This window comes from Chiloscyllium plagiosum, chromosome 26 (genome assembly GCF_004010195.1).
Source record: "Chiloscyllium plagiosum isolate BGI_BamShark_2017 chromosome 26, ASM401019v2, whole genome shotgun sequence".
Lineage (NCBI taxonomy): Eukaryota > Metazoa > Chordata > Chondrichthyes > Orectolobiformes > Hemiscylliidae > Chiloscyllium > Chiloscyllium plagiosum.
In genome coordinates this window covers 29628456-29643527 of record NC_057735.1, presented here as the reverse complement: position 1 = coordinate 29643527, position 15072 = coordinate 29628456, and the positions used below count along the sequence as shown (strand labels likewise).

Below are 15072 nucleotides of genomic sequence, written 5' to 3'. Positions count from 1 at the left end.
GGTGTGGACTTGTTGGGCCGAAGGGCCTGTTTCCACACTGTAAGTAATCTAATCTAATTAGTTTGAATAAGAGTACCAAAAAACCTGGCACATTATCAGAACACAAAACAATGATATGTTGCAATAAATTAAACAGCAGCACCATATTACGGAGGAGCTACCTCGATTTTGTTCCTCTGCAAAATGAATGCTAGAGAGGCTTTGTCTCAAGTGACACATCAAAAAACAATCATTCCTAAATGTATCCACTTAAACAATTATTTCAGAATCTCTTGAATAATAAAATCTGCATGGATATGACCTCTTACAAATTATCCTGCCTGGAAGACCCACTTCCAGTAGTGGTGAGATTTGCTGGCGATGCACAAATTAGAATGATTATCAATGGATCATATTTAATTGAATTACAACAGAATTAGCATATTGTCACGTACTCAAATGAGTGCAATGAAATGTTTACAAGACACCATCTTAGATACAAGGTACAAATTCTTCAGTAAATCAGAAAATACAATCATCGTTATGACAATCTGCTTTGCCAACCACAAATATATAGATTATGCATCTCTGACATAAGTAGAGGATCCATCTACATCTGGAAAACTACCACCCTTTCTTTAGAATTAAGCTGAGAGACTGTACAATGATGGATTAATTAATGCAATTGAAAGTGTTCACTGGAAAAAGTGATCAAGTCAAAACAAAAGTATCAAAAATAGTTGAAAACCACACAACACCAGCTTATAGTCCAACAGGTTTATTTTGAAACACTAGCTTTCGGAGTGCTGCTCCTTCATCAGATGATAACCACCTGATGAAGGAGCGGCAGTCTGAAAGCTAGTGCTTCCAAATTATCCTGTTGGACTGTAACCTGGTTTTGTGTGATTTAAAACTTTGTACACCCCAGTCCAACACCAGTGTCTCCAAATCAAAAACAGTTGGCTCGTTTCTGTGTCTTTTTCCAGTTTTGCTGCCCCCACTCTGCATCAACAAAGTTTACAAAGTTTTAGAATATACGAGTACTGGATCAGAGCGGTGTAAAATTCTCCTCCATTTTATGGAATGTTTATAAAATACATATGCAAGTACACATATTTGAAAAATTGTTTTACATTTTAATTCAAACAACCAAACACATTGAAGTAGGTACACTGGTTAAAGTTCCATAATTGATTTAAAATATAATACTACCAAAAAGCTATTGCAAAGAACATTCAGTTCCTTTTCTCTGAAATACATTACCCTAACTCCTCACCGGCTCATACACGAAAAACACTGCATTGTAAGTTAACTGACACTAAAAATCTTCAACGATGTCCAAATTTCAGTGTCATTTAAGAGAGTTGTGGGCTTCAGGAATGAAAAACAGGCTAAAATGATTCTACCTGCACAGTTAACCTTATTATGAATATTTACATTTATCTTTGCTACATTAATGGAAAAAGTCTTCTGATGAAGGGTCACTGGACCCAGGACACAAACTCTGCTTTTCTCCACTGATGCTGCCAGATCTGCTGAGCTTTTAGATCAATTGCTATTTTTATTTCTGATTTCCAGCATCCACAATTCTTTGTTTTTATTTTGGAATTAAGATTGTCTAGTTCCTTTGTTTAGGGTGTAGATTTGCTCGCTACATCCTAAACCTCAACCTGGGCTACAAACCTTCACAAACCTTGCAGTTCCTTTGTTGATGTACTTTCCTACAATGGGAAATCTTCAACATGATTTCATGCTCTGGATATTTAGTTTAGACACACAGTCAGGCACACTTCTTTTTGAATGAGGTCGAGTTCACAAGGACAATTGAAATGTTAAGCTGTACCAGATACACCAACTTAAATAAGATCCTTTGGAACTCAAAAAGCAATCTTAGAAGTATGAGGTAATATGTTGGCCACTTGGGCTTTCTTAAAGCTTTTAATTTCAAAGATGGCATTTGGCTTGTGTCTGGAACATTCAACCGATCAACAGCTCAAAAATGAAGCAAAGAGGCAATAGTTTTATACTCATCTCAAGTCAATTGTATCTCCAGGCTAAATCTCACAGCAGTAATCTCACAATGAGATTAACTCTGTATACAGAGATTTAAACAAAATGCCTTCAGGACAATGTTAACCTATTAGACTTGTTCTGCTGTTTTCTACCTTTTCAATAAAACTGCACAACTGTTTGATGGTATATAAACAGAGACTAAATGAAAACAAAGTACTTTAAGCAAGCTTTCTGGAAAGTATATGGAGCTACATTATATGAAAAAATATTTTCAGTAATGTTTGAATATATTTTTTACATTTGAGCTTGAAAGATGTAAGTTGACATTCTGACACCTGGATTTTAGAAAACGTTTAACTATGAAGTCAAAGACCAGTTATTTAACATCTGAAAATGATGGGCTGAAGCCTGGTCAGAGAATAAACATTTTAAAATCTCAAACCCAACCCATCTTCGATGAAAATAAAATCCAAAAGAACAGTGGATGCTCAGTTCTGAAGAGGAGTCACTGTACTCGAAACATTAAATGTGCTTTCTCTCCAGCTGCCAAACCTGCTGAGTTTGTTCCAGCAATTTCTGTTTTTGTTCCATCTTCCATCAATCCAATTCCAGGTTTAATGGAGATGGGCCAAGGAACGTGTAAGCACTCGACCCCTAGCAGATATTTTAATGAAGCTGGTAGCATCAGAATAAACTTGTTTTGCCAATTTAACTCTGGCTGGCTGTGCTTTCCACAGCTCAGAAAACCTGATAACTTAAGGAGGAGGAGGAGGGCTTTTGGAGATTGATACTCATCAAAATACTGCTTCGTTTACCTCTCTCCAGACAACAGCCTGCAGAATCAGGACATATTCTACTCCTTGCCTGCAGATGTGTGACCTGTACCTGCTCTAATGACCTGCCTTTGAGTCCTCCCTGCCCAAGTCGACATTAACCCTATCAATCAAGGTGAGTTCTGGACAAGGAACTAATCAAGGACTGCATCAAACAACACACCCTTTGAACATTCCCAGTAGACAGCATGCTAATTGTGCTTATTCTTGCAAGTTTCAGATTACCATGTCCAACATTAGGTGTCATCCTGCTATTGGGCAACATTAATTGGAATAATTCTGACTATAATAAGAATTATGTTTAAAAACAAACATAATTATCAGTCAGACTCTCAGTGTGATGCATTGTGTACACAAGATAATAAACATAAAATATCTAATGGTTGACATTGTGATCTGAGATTTTAAAGCCTAGGCTTGACATAGTCCATCAATTATTTGGACATATGGCCTAAATAGCTGGCAATACATTGGCAATGAAACTCATATCACATTAATGTTGAGACTTTAACTTGTGTATCTGAAAATTCAGACCTTTGTGCAACGTTGGCAAAAATAACTTGCACATAACTTGCACCTTTTTTCATCAAGAATAGGGTAATGGAGCATGAGCAAAATGGATGTGGATGGGGTTCTGATCAAGAAGGCTGGTTTGCCTTGGAATAAATACCTTGGATTTCTTAGAGCTATAGTTTATCAGAGGCTCTATGGAAACTTTTTTGGTATATTTGCTGAAACTGAACCGGGACGCGATGGATGCTGATCTTGAACTGTTATAAGGTAATGGGTGATTTATGAAGCTGCCTGTGATCAGCTGGATGATAAAATATTCACAATGTTATTGCATGTACTATTGCACTACGTTATATTTTCGACTGCTAAGTGCAGCTAATTTTTATTCCCGTAAGGCCTGCAAAGACAAAATGCCCAAGATGAATTAGCTTAATTTCTGTCCAATAAAGTGCACCTTAGCTTGAAAAAGATCTGCTTTGACACACAAAAATAGCTTTCAATGACTATTCTGTCTTTTTTTAAAATATGTAGTTAGCACTGCATTCATCAGTATTGGTATTTTCATATTCAGCATTGCATACAAAATTTGATTCATATAATAAGGGAAAATATTGTATCTGGATTATTCACAATACACAGTGGATGAATGAAGTCATGGCAGCAAAGAAATAACTATATCTATATATAAATGCTAAGTGGATAAATGTCAATTAGGATAAGATCTTCAATAATGAAAAGATCTAGAAGAGCATCAGGAAAATGCTCAGCTGCAGTAAAAATATAAATACTGTATTGAAGTGAAGAGATAATGGATTGAATGCAAATCAGATGAAGCTGTGTTGTTGCTTTGCAAGGTGTTTCACAGACCCCATCTGGAATGCTTTGTGCAATTCTATGACTGAATCATTGGATATTATTGCCACTCTGAGGATGCAGAGGTAAGAAATGATAATTGTAGATCTTAGGCAAGTTTTGAAAATTTGAAGAGACGTTGGAGATGAGCTACAGAAAGGTTTTAAGATGAACTTGACAGTATTGATCCAGGAAAATCGTTAATATGTTAACCACAGGGCAACATAACATGTAAAATTAGGAATGTAAGAAAAATCATTTTTCACCAAAATAGTAAAGATGACAATTTGTATTCCAACATTGGGCACAAAAAGGGCCATAATTCTACAATTTTAGTGGAATTCAACTTCCTACATTGTTCATACTCCCAAACCATATGCCAACATTTCATTGGACCATAATAAGGACAGGAGAAAGTGAGTACTGCAGATGCCAGAGAGAAGAAAAGTGTGGCACAAGAAAAACACAGCAGATGCTGCCTGACCTGCTGTGCTTTTCCAGTGCACACATTTTGACCAATAACAGGGATGGACCAGTTGTCTAAATGTTAACGCTTACATGTTTGGTTTTGAACTGGGGTCTAGTCTGGCAAAACAGCATGGCAGTGAGATGACATTTGTAGGATCAAGCAAAAATCCCCATCATCTAAATCACTGGGTAAAACCCTGGCTTTTCATAACTTTTAAAAATCAAGGGGACAACTGGATTGAGCTCCAGGGAAAGTATACAAACACAGAGATGGCTGTTGGGAACCATTGTTTAGCCTGGAATTCCAATTTCGATCTCCTCTCTAAAATACCAATCAACCAAACTTAACAGACTCTAGCCTAAGACAGTTTTTACACCTTAGACTGCCCAACAGAGTCAGTATGGGGCTACAGAGGTACCAGGCATTGAACTTCAATGGAAATCCATTCACAGAGATGACAAGCATTAAAGTTCAATCAAAACCCATACACACATAGTCAAATCATCGGAAGGCCAACTAACTTCAGAAGAGAACATCAAGAGCTTAAAGAAAACCACAGATTTGAGGGGAGATAAGAGGCCTGTCTGCATGACTGCTATCCCTGAGAGAGCCTTTTTCAACAGCAAGCTTCTGCACAAACAGCTTCCTCATAGGCTTCCAGGATCAACAAGCACTTTGGAACCAAGAACCACAAAGGATGAACAAAGAACCAAGAACAGGGAAGCCAAACTAAGGGCCTCATCGGAACAAAGACATCCTAGATGGGGAAGTCAACCAAGACTTCCCAAACAAAAGCTATCAAACACAGGCCTGCACTGAACCAAGAAAACTGTTAGGAAGAACCTCAGCAACCAGCTCAGTTTAAAACCAGAGGTTCCTTAGGAGTGAACTGAAACTCTCAAGATTTCAAAGTTCCGACCTAGCTATCAGGAAGGTGAAGGCAGGTGGTGACAGTGCATTGGGACTCCAAAGTAGGAAATCTGACGAACAATCCTATGATTAAAACTGTTGTTTTTTTAGGTTATAATCGTGTTTCATCTAGCTAATAGTTTTCCTGTTCTCTGTACAGTTGATTGTGTCAATTTCCCTGTTAATTGCATTTACCCATTTTTGTGTTACACTTATTTTTGTATTGTCTTTTGCCCTGAAACACCTGTCTACTGATCCTAAATAAGTCCAGCACCTAGGACCAGGGGTCTGGGGTGATTTGAACCACTTACAAATCAGAAAATAACTGCTTACAAACCAGAATCCTACACATTAGACACATCACTCAACGTCCTCCCACCTCCCGGCTTGTCCCAATAAGGCTGGTGAAGTTCAGTCCAGTTTGCTTTCAGTCTTATGTGAACCCAGAACTGTAAAGGCTAAGTTTAAGGTTAACTTCTTGATGGGTCCCATAGACTTTCACTAATTTTCCCGTTTCCTTAATCGGGCAAGCTTGCTTCAAGCACTATGTTAGTACAACAACTGATGAAAGAGGGCTTCAAGGATATTATACAAAGTAACAAGTTGATGGGACTGATCTTTTTTCTATCCTTAAGCATTTCATCTTTAAAAGTGCATATTCTATCATAACCTCATAGTACTGTAATTGTCAATAGTAATGTATGTAACATGTATGAGAGAAAAACTATTAAAGCGTGCATTATTGCACTGTTCTGAAACATTAACTTCACTACTTCATTGGGCATGTAACATCAGACATGACTTGGGTTTATCAGCACTGAATCATACAGAAGACATGCAGAACCATATGTGTGCATGTCAGTTTTTCCACTCAAAGAATCTATTTAATATCAATGTTAACACTGACAGCTTTTCTTATTCCAATGATTAATTCTGTTATTTCAACAACATGACAGCATGACATTGATCAATTTTTGCAGCATTAAAATTGAAGAAATTTGTTTCCCAATTCCAAAAGTTGTTCAGCCGGTCAGTAACATTCATTAAAGACAAACGGTTTGTTGCATTTATATTGAAGCAGTGTACAGGAATTTATCAAAACTAGTCAATAGTTTTATGCCTGGCAAAGATCTGGAAATAGATTTCCTCGCTTTGTTTTTATTTCAGACAAGAAATTCTATTTTAGCCAAATTTCTGGGGATTTCCCGAAAATACAAACCTTATTGATAAATCATTGATTTTGAATTTATCCTGTGTAATGAATCATGTGCAAAGCATTAAATTCTCTTTACAAATGCTCATCAACTTGGTTTCTTTCAATTTCTGGACATTTTTTAGATTTCAATCATTTCTTTTATTGCATGAACACCTCATATAATTGCATGATTTTTTTTTGTCTTCTGCCTTAAACCATTTATTTCATTCAAGGCTAAAAATGTAATAAACCTCTGATGCGTATATGTTGATTTATTTTACACAAATGGCTGAGAGATTTTTTTTTAAACAGGATTGACTAGATTAAAAATACAACATTCAAATTTATGTTTCAAATGGTTCACAACTCAATATCATTAACCTAGCAAAATATCCGAAGGCATTTTATAGTTGGTGGTCGTCAATGCAGTAATTATACAGCAATTTGAAACACTCACAGTAAAGATTGTTCTGAATCTTAATTTGTTTAATAAATCAATCTTTTAAAAAAAAATGTCATTTGCACAGCATTTAGGTCACAAATCATTTCACTGATCAAACAATTACATGCTTACACTATTGTAGAGAGAAATATTGATTTATAGTAAAGTTGAAACAAAGCCTTAAACACAGAGGAGCAGCAATTGTCATTCCGGGTAAGTCATTGGGAATTATTTTCAGATAAATCATACATTTTCTTGACAATAATTCTCTCTCAATACTAAATGCTGAATAATTTACCACTAACTGTCCATTTTATTTAATTGGAACAAACTGTTTATGCAAGGGTGATTGTGGATAACATCTGAAATCAAGAAGTATGAAAAGTTAGCACTTTATAAATAAAGTTTAACGATCACACAATACCTGTACATTTTTTAACATGACTCCCTCGTTTAAATCCGTGTCGACTCAGCTTACACTTGAAATTCGCTTCCCAAAACTCTGCAAACCAAATGTTCCTTCTGTTATTCTCCAGGGTCCGACTCTTGAAGTATCTATCAAATCCTATGACAAAAGGCACATTCGTTAATCACTCACATGACTCATAATTATAGACAACCTTCCATCTGTAAAAATGCTGAATGATCTCTGACTGTTGATTTTTCAAATCAGCATCAAATAACAAAATCATGGCCTCTCTGATATTGGGACGTCCTGTGTCCATAAGCCACAATATGGACAATAGTCAAAAAGTGTGGTGTTGGAAAAGCACAGCCGGCCAGGCAGCTGAGGAGCAGGAGAGTCAACGTTTCGGGCATAAGCCCTTCATCAGGAATGTGGACTGGGAAGAGGGCTGAGAGATAAATAGGGGGTTGGGAGTGGGGATGGGGAAAGGTAGCTGGGAAAGCGATAGGTGGATGCAGATGGGGGAGTCTGTTTGTGGTAGGTCGATGGGGAGGGTGGAGCAGATAGGTGGGAAGGAAGATGGACAGGTAGGACAGGTCAAGAAGGTGGTGCCGAGTGGAGGGTTGGATCTGGGATAAGGTGGGGGGAGGAGAGATTTGGAAACTAGTGAGGTCAATGTTGATGCCTTGTGGTTGAAGGGTCTCAAAGTGGAAGATGAGGTGTTCTTCCTCCAGTTGTCAAGTGGCTTGGATTTGGAGTTGGAGGAGAGCCAGGACTTGCATGCCCTTGGAGGAGTGGGAGGGAGCTGTTGAAGTGGTCAGCCACGGGATAGTGAGGTTGTTTGGTGCGCATGTCCCAGAGAGGTTTCCTGAAATGCTCCTCGAGTTAGCATCCTGTCTCCCCTTCAACCACACAGCTTTAACAGTGACTTCACTAGTTTCCAAATCTCCCCTTCCCCCACCTCATCCCAGATCCAACCCTCCAATTTGGCGCTACGCTCTTTACTTGTCCTACCTTTCCATTTACCTTCTCACCTATCCACTCCACCCAATGTACAGGAAACCATATCCAGACATGGGCTGACATGCAACAGGTAGCATTTACGCAAAACAAGTGCTAGACAATGACCCTGTCCAACAAATGAGAATCTAAGCTTCATCATTTGACGCTCCATAGTATTACAGATGGCAGTAAAGTGGCACAGTGGTAAACTCTGCTACTTCACAGCACCAGGGACCCAGGTTCGATTCCACCCATAGGTAACTGTGTGAAGTTTGGTTTGTGGACCCAGGTTTGATTCCACCCATGGGCAACTGTCTGTGTGGTATTTGCACAATGTCCCTATATCTGCATGAGTTTTCATCAGATACTCTGGTTTCTTTCCACAGTCCAAAGATGTGCAAGTTAGATGGATTGGCCATGCTAATTTGTCCAGTGTCATCCAGGATTGTGCAGGCTAGGTGGATTAACCATGGTAAATGTGAGATTAGAGGGATAGGAGTGCATCTGATGGAATGCCCTTTGGAGGGTCGGTGCAGACTTGGTGGGCCATATGGACTCTTTTTGCACTGTTAAGATTCCATGATTAACATTGTTGAATCCCCTACTATTAACATCCATTGATGAGAAACAAAACTGGATCAGTCATAAATAAATACTGTGACGACAAGAGCCGGTCAAAGGCTAGGAAATCTATGAAAAGAAACTGATCTTATGATTCACCAATGTCTGTCATCACCTACAAGGCACACACCAGGAGTGTGATGGAATACTCTCAAGTTCCCTGGACGAATTCAGCTTCAACAACACTCAATAAGCTCAGCTATCCAGACAAAGCAGATTACCATCACAGCCACAACCTTCAACATTCATTCCCTTCATGACTGATGCAAAGTGGCGACAGTATGTAGCATCTTCAAGATGCACTGCAGCAATGCCCAATGGGCAACTCCATCTAAACCAGACGCACGGCAATACTACCAGCTGCAAGTTCCATTCTAAGCCACACACCATCTCTCTTGCCACTACTTCACTGTTCCTTCATTATTACTCAATCAAAAACTGGGAACTCCTTTGATAACAGCACTGTGAGTTTACCGATCCTTCTGGACTAGAAGGCAACTCCTTACCACCTTCTCAATGGCAGCAAAATGGCAATTATGGATGGGAAACAAATCTTGAAAAAAATACACTTTGCTGTCTGAACTTTTGTACAGTCAGTAAATTCTGAATTCTTTAACAGCTGAAGTAATATATTGTTTTACCTCATCAACCTTCCACCATGCTTTAGGACGTCATTAATTCAGAAATGACATTTGCTGCTTTAAGCATTGAACAACTTCCAGTCTTCTATTCATATAACCATGTCTGATAATAAATCCATTTCCTGGCGCTTATCAGACTAGTTGATCATAAATGGGTTTAAGATTGAATTCATTTTGTTCCACTGCAACAAAATGAGGCTGAACCTTATGTTTTTTTCCACAAATTACAGACATGTCGAGTTTGGTGGCATGATTCCCATAACAAGGCCAAACAGGTTTTACCATCACACATTACAACATCCGCTGTATTATTTGGCAATTCAGCCCTTCAATCGCATCCGTTTTCTGCCCTATCTTACCATGAGCCATTCCTGGACCAACTCACTGTTTAGCGGATGCCCTCCCTAAGACCTGCATCCCTTGTGGCTACACCTTCCAAAGCCCAGTGTGCCATGCAGGAGCGATACCTTTAGGAACCTGCCCGACGCGGTAATGGATGGAGTGAGGAAAGACGTCCGAGAAGGGGAGTTGGCACCAGACTTCTCTGAGAGGGACCTGGACATTTCTGAGGATGGGGTGGTCAAGAGTAGGGAAGACCCCTTCTGAGAGGGCCAGCAGAAGCCAACACGCCACCAGACAATGCCAACCTGATTGATGAGGGCCAGTACCATCTCCAGGGTACAGAACACTGGGCCTTGTGCTGCAGGAAGGAAGGCAATGACCTCTCGGGTTAGGTGCAAGCTTTGATCTCTGCTGCCTCACACTATCTGTGCCACTGCACCCATCCCTCACCAATGCTTATGCTTAGACCCCCCACTGATGCATAGAACACCATACCTTGCTCATTCTGATTATTCTCCCTTTCCTTCCACACGACTAACCTCCATGCTCCTCCTCACTCCTGTGAAACACCTTAGCTCCCATACATACCAGCTGTAACACCTGTGCCACCCACTCTGGTTTACCTATTCACCACTTTGATGTCATTACAGCAGAAGGCCACCTCATAATAGGATGGAGTGATGCAGATAATTAATAAGTGCTAGATATCTGAATCCTCACCTCTTTTGAGGAAGGCATAACTGTCCTTGGAATAGAAGTCAGAGACCACTCCTGTGGGGTTGCAGAGATATCCATGTCCCGACACCCAAGTAAATAACACTCTTCATTGCACTGCATTGCTGGCATTAACCAGGCAGTCATTATAATTCAAAGTTTGTGAGAAGATTTGTAGCTCGGGTGCTCGTTGTTGTGGTTCTATTCGCCGAGCTGGGAATTTGTGTTGCAGACGTTTCATCCCCTGTCTAAGTGACATCCTCAGTGCTTGGGAGCCTCCTGTGATCTTTCCTCCCCTCCAGCATTTGTAGTGATTTGAATCTGCCGCTTCCGGTTGTCAGTTCCAGCTATCCGCTGCAGTGGCCGGTATATTGGGTCCAGGTCGATGTGCTTACTGATTGAATCTGTGGATGAATGCCATGCCTCCAGGAATTCCCTGGCTGTCCTCTGTTTGAACAGCCAAGGAATTCCTAGAGGCATGGCACTCATCCACAGATTCAATCAATAAGCACATCGACCTGGACCCAATATACCGGCCACTGCAGCGGACAGCTGGAACTGACAACCGGAAACGGCAGATTCAAACCACTACAAATGCCGGAAGGGAGGAAAGATCACAGGAGGATCCCAAGCACTGAGGATGGCACCTATATAGGGGACGAAACGTCTGCAACACAAATTCCCAGCTCGGTGAACAGAACCACAACAGTCATTATAATGCATTGATAATCAATGCTAACCCAATGGCTGCAATATCTTATTTCTCTTGTCTTTACAGTGCACCTATTCTCTCAAGGATCAGTCCATCTCCCACAGAGATACATTTCTTGAACACCCCCACCTCTAAATGAGTGTGTCAAGACAACGGAGGGATCATCAGCAGCTGCAACAGATGGCGACATTATTGGTGAGATTCATAAGAGCACATCATATGGGATTGCATGCTGGTGAGTTCCACACACAGATTACTCTGCAGATCAGTTGAGAGAGAAATGCCACAGGCCACTGGCAGACATAGCAACACAGTAGACATCGAAATAGGAGTGGGAATAGGCTATTTGGCGCTTCAAGCCTGCTCTGCTGTTCAATATGATCTTGACTGGTCATCCAACTCAGTGACCCTTTTTCTGCTTTCTCCTCATGCCTTTTGATCCCTTTTGCTCTCAGAACTATATCTATTTCCTTCTTGAAAACATTCAATGTTTTTGGTCTCAACCAGTTTCTGTGGCAAAGAATTCCACAGGGTCACCACTCTCTGGGTGAAGAGATTTCTCCTTGTCTCAGTCTTCAATGGTCTACCCTATATCCTTAGACTGTGAACCTTGATTCTGGAATCCCAGTCATCAGGAACATCCTTTCTGAGTTTATCCTGTGTAGACCTGTTAGAATTTCATAGATTTCTAAGATCCCCCATTATTCTTTCTGTATTCCAAAGAATATCGTCCTCACCAATAGAACTATTGGAGACCGGGCTCCTGCTAAGCCCTTAACAGGAGGTAACTCTGTAGCCGCAGTTGTGGAGGACTTCCTTCAGATGAAGAGAGAAGAGCGGCAGACAAACATGCAGGAATGCACTGCCAGTCATCACTCAGGTGCTGCAGCAATGCAGCTAGGGCTGCAGCTATCTGTCTGCCTCCTTGGACTGGTTAGGGCAGCTGCCATTTTGGAGCCAGACTCAGCACCTTCAGGAGCTGGAGTGTTATCAACACCAGCACCCCATTAGTACGGATACTCAGGCCCAAAGGCAGAATGAGAGAGGGGGAATGGAGACAGGGAGGCAAGGTAGTGCCATGTGGCACCCAGCTGGAAGAGGTGCCATATACAAGCCCCTGGACAGTCTCCACTCAGGAGTCTTCTTCAGTAAGCTGATCTGGACATTGAGACTGGCCTCAATTAACATTTCATCAGATTCTACCACTCATCTTGCCATAGTCCATGTTTTTACAAGCGTGGCAAAATTCTGCCTGTGGCCTTTCAGCAGATGCTGCTAGACAGTCACCAACAGCAGGAACCTAGTAGATTTTCTATTCTACAATCCAAAGGGAAATTGCAATACTTGCCTCTATTTCCCAGTACATATTGACAATCTATCTGATTCCAATTCTGGAATCCCAGTCATCAGGAACATCCTTTCTGAGTTTATCCTGTGTAGACCTGTTAGAATTTCATAGATTTCTAAGATCCCCCATTATTCTTTCTGTATTCCAAAGAATATAGTCCTCACTAATAGAAGTATTGTGTGCTTCCAATTAAACCTGTTGGACTATGACCTGGTGTTGTGTGATTTTTAACTTTGTACACCCCAGTCCAACACCGGCATCTCCGAATCTGATTCACGTACTCTTGAAAATAATTTGGAGAGTGCCCTATCAACATTGTGGCCAGTGTGACTTAATGCAATTTACTTTGTACAAAGAGTAATTAGTTTGCCAGAATTTCAATTGCCTAAAATGAAAAGGTTTGTCCAATGTAGAACTATATTATCAAAAGATTCTGAGGATTCACTCCCAGTTTTGTGCTGCTAGCTAAAACGGAGCATTCACGCATTTAAACTTCTAGATTGCACATAGGCACTCAATAGTTACACTTCATTTCTTCACATTTTCCCATCTATCAGTTTTCTTCAACATCTCACAATAATTCAGTTTTCTTAAGCTGGCAATGAATTTTTCCCAAGACACTGCTGTTACATTGATGTTCCAAGTATAAAGTGGCAACGGCTACTTTAAGTCTCATCTTTTAAATAGCATCAAATCCTTATCATTTGTAATTAGATACACTTCATACTCAGTGAAATATCTATGGAACACTTGAATTAAAGTTAAAAATCACACAACACCAGGTTATGGTCCAATAGTTTTAATTGGAAGCACTAGCACACAATTATACTCCACAACCACCTGAAGGAGCAGTGCTCTGAAAGCTAGTGCTTCCAATTGAACCTGTTGGACTATAACCTGGTGTTATGTGATTTTTAGCTTTGTACGCCCCAGTCCAACATCGGCGGCTCCAAGTCTTGAATTAAAGTGACTTCAGTGTTAATACGTTCTGTGCATATCTACGCCTCTTTGTTTCAAGCCATATTTCCTTAACCTGACAAACAAACATGTACAACACAAGTTTCTCTGTAGCTTCGAGGCCTGAACAGTGCTGTTCTGACATTCTGACTAGTATAATTTCATGAAACTTAACTTATATGGCCAATAAATAAACTTGCCAGAAGCTCAGTAGTATTAAATAAATACGATTGTGCAATACATAAGTTTATTTTAATTTGAGCAAGGGTCAAGCGTGAAAGACGACTAGTTTGAGCTATCACAGTGATAGAAGGGAGTAAGGAGTTCAAAACCTTTGGTGAGGAAAGGGAATTGGCTTGCAAGAATGGAGAGCTCGAGAATATTTTGGGAAGGCATAATGTCAGCAGTTTTGAGGTTGAGGGATACAATGCCCAACAAGAGGTTATTATTTGCAATTGTAGCCAACATCTGGCTACAGTTGGAAATTGAGTAGTCAGCATTTTAACAGAGTCAGGATCAAGTGATGGGCCAATCTCAAGGTAAGCTGCTGCCAATAGAAATAATGTTGATGATTGTCAGATAAATTGTCAGATGGATAAGGCAAATAAAATCTTGTCAGTAAAGGAAATAATATTATTTTCCCATGAGTTATTTCTTCTTTAACTATTTTTCTTGCATTCTCTTAGTAACGTTACTCAATGTTGGGGACATCTTCTAAGTCATTATCAGCATTCAACAGTATGAAAGCATTAATAAATAATCAATAATCATTCAACAGCATTAAATCATAAATAAATAATCCACATTGATCTCTATTCAAGAATGTACCTTAACAGGGATCTTAAAAATAAATATTCATTATTAGTGTTTTTTTTCCATTTCACACGTGAAACATCCTCAAGATGTATCTGTTGCTTTTCTTTCACAATATTCTGAAAATACTTTTGTATAATTGGATCTGATATTAAATCTTTCAAAGCAAATGAATCTTGAATGAGTTAAAATTATAGTCAGGTTATATTTACTCACCATGAATTTAAGAGGTTAACCAACTGTGAACCATCATACTCAACCAATTATAAATAATCTTTCATTTTCCAAACTTTTATGTTATTGTGTTACAA

At 39.7% G+C, this 15072-nt stretch overlaps 1 protein-coding gene across 7 annotated transcripts in view; it reads right to left on the bottom strand.

Moving 5' to 3' along the window:
* LOC122563223 (metabotropic glutamate receptor 4-like) overlaps positions 1-15072 on the bottom strand; it is a 1211357-nt gene that overhangs the window by 647853 nt on the left and 548432 nt on the right. For all 7 annotated transcript variants that reach the window (XR_006315533.1, XM_043716802.1, XM_043716807.1 and 4 more), the window contains exon 6: positions 7630-7770. Coding sequence is in view for 6 of the 7 variants with exons in the window: in XM_043716802.1 (XP_043572737.1) it covers positions 7630-7770 (141 nt within the window). In the remaining variant the exon portion in view is untranslated. The remainder of the gene's footprint in view (positions 1-7629; positions 7771-15072) is intronic.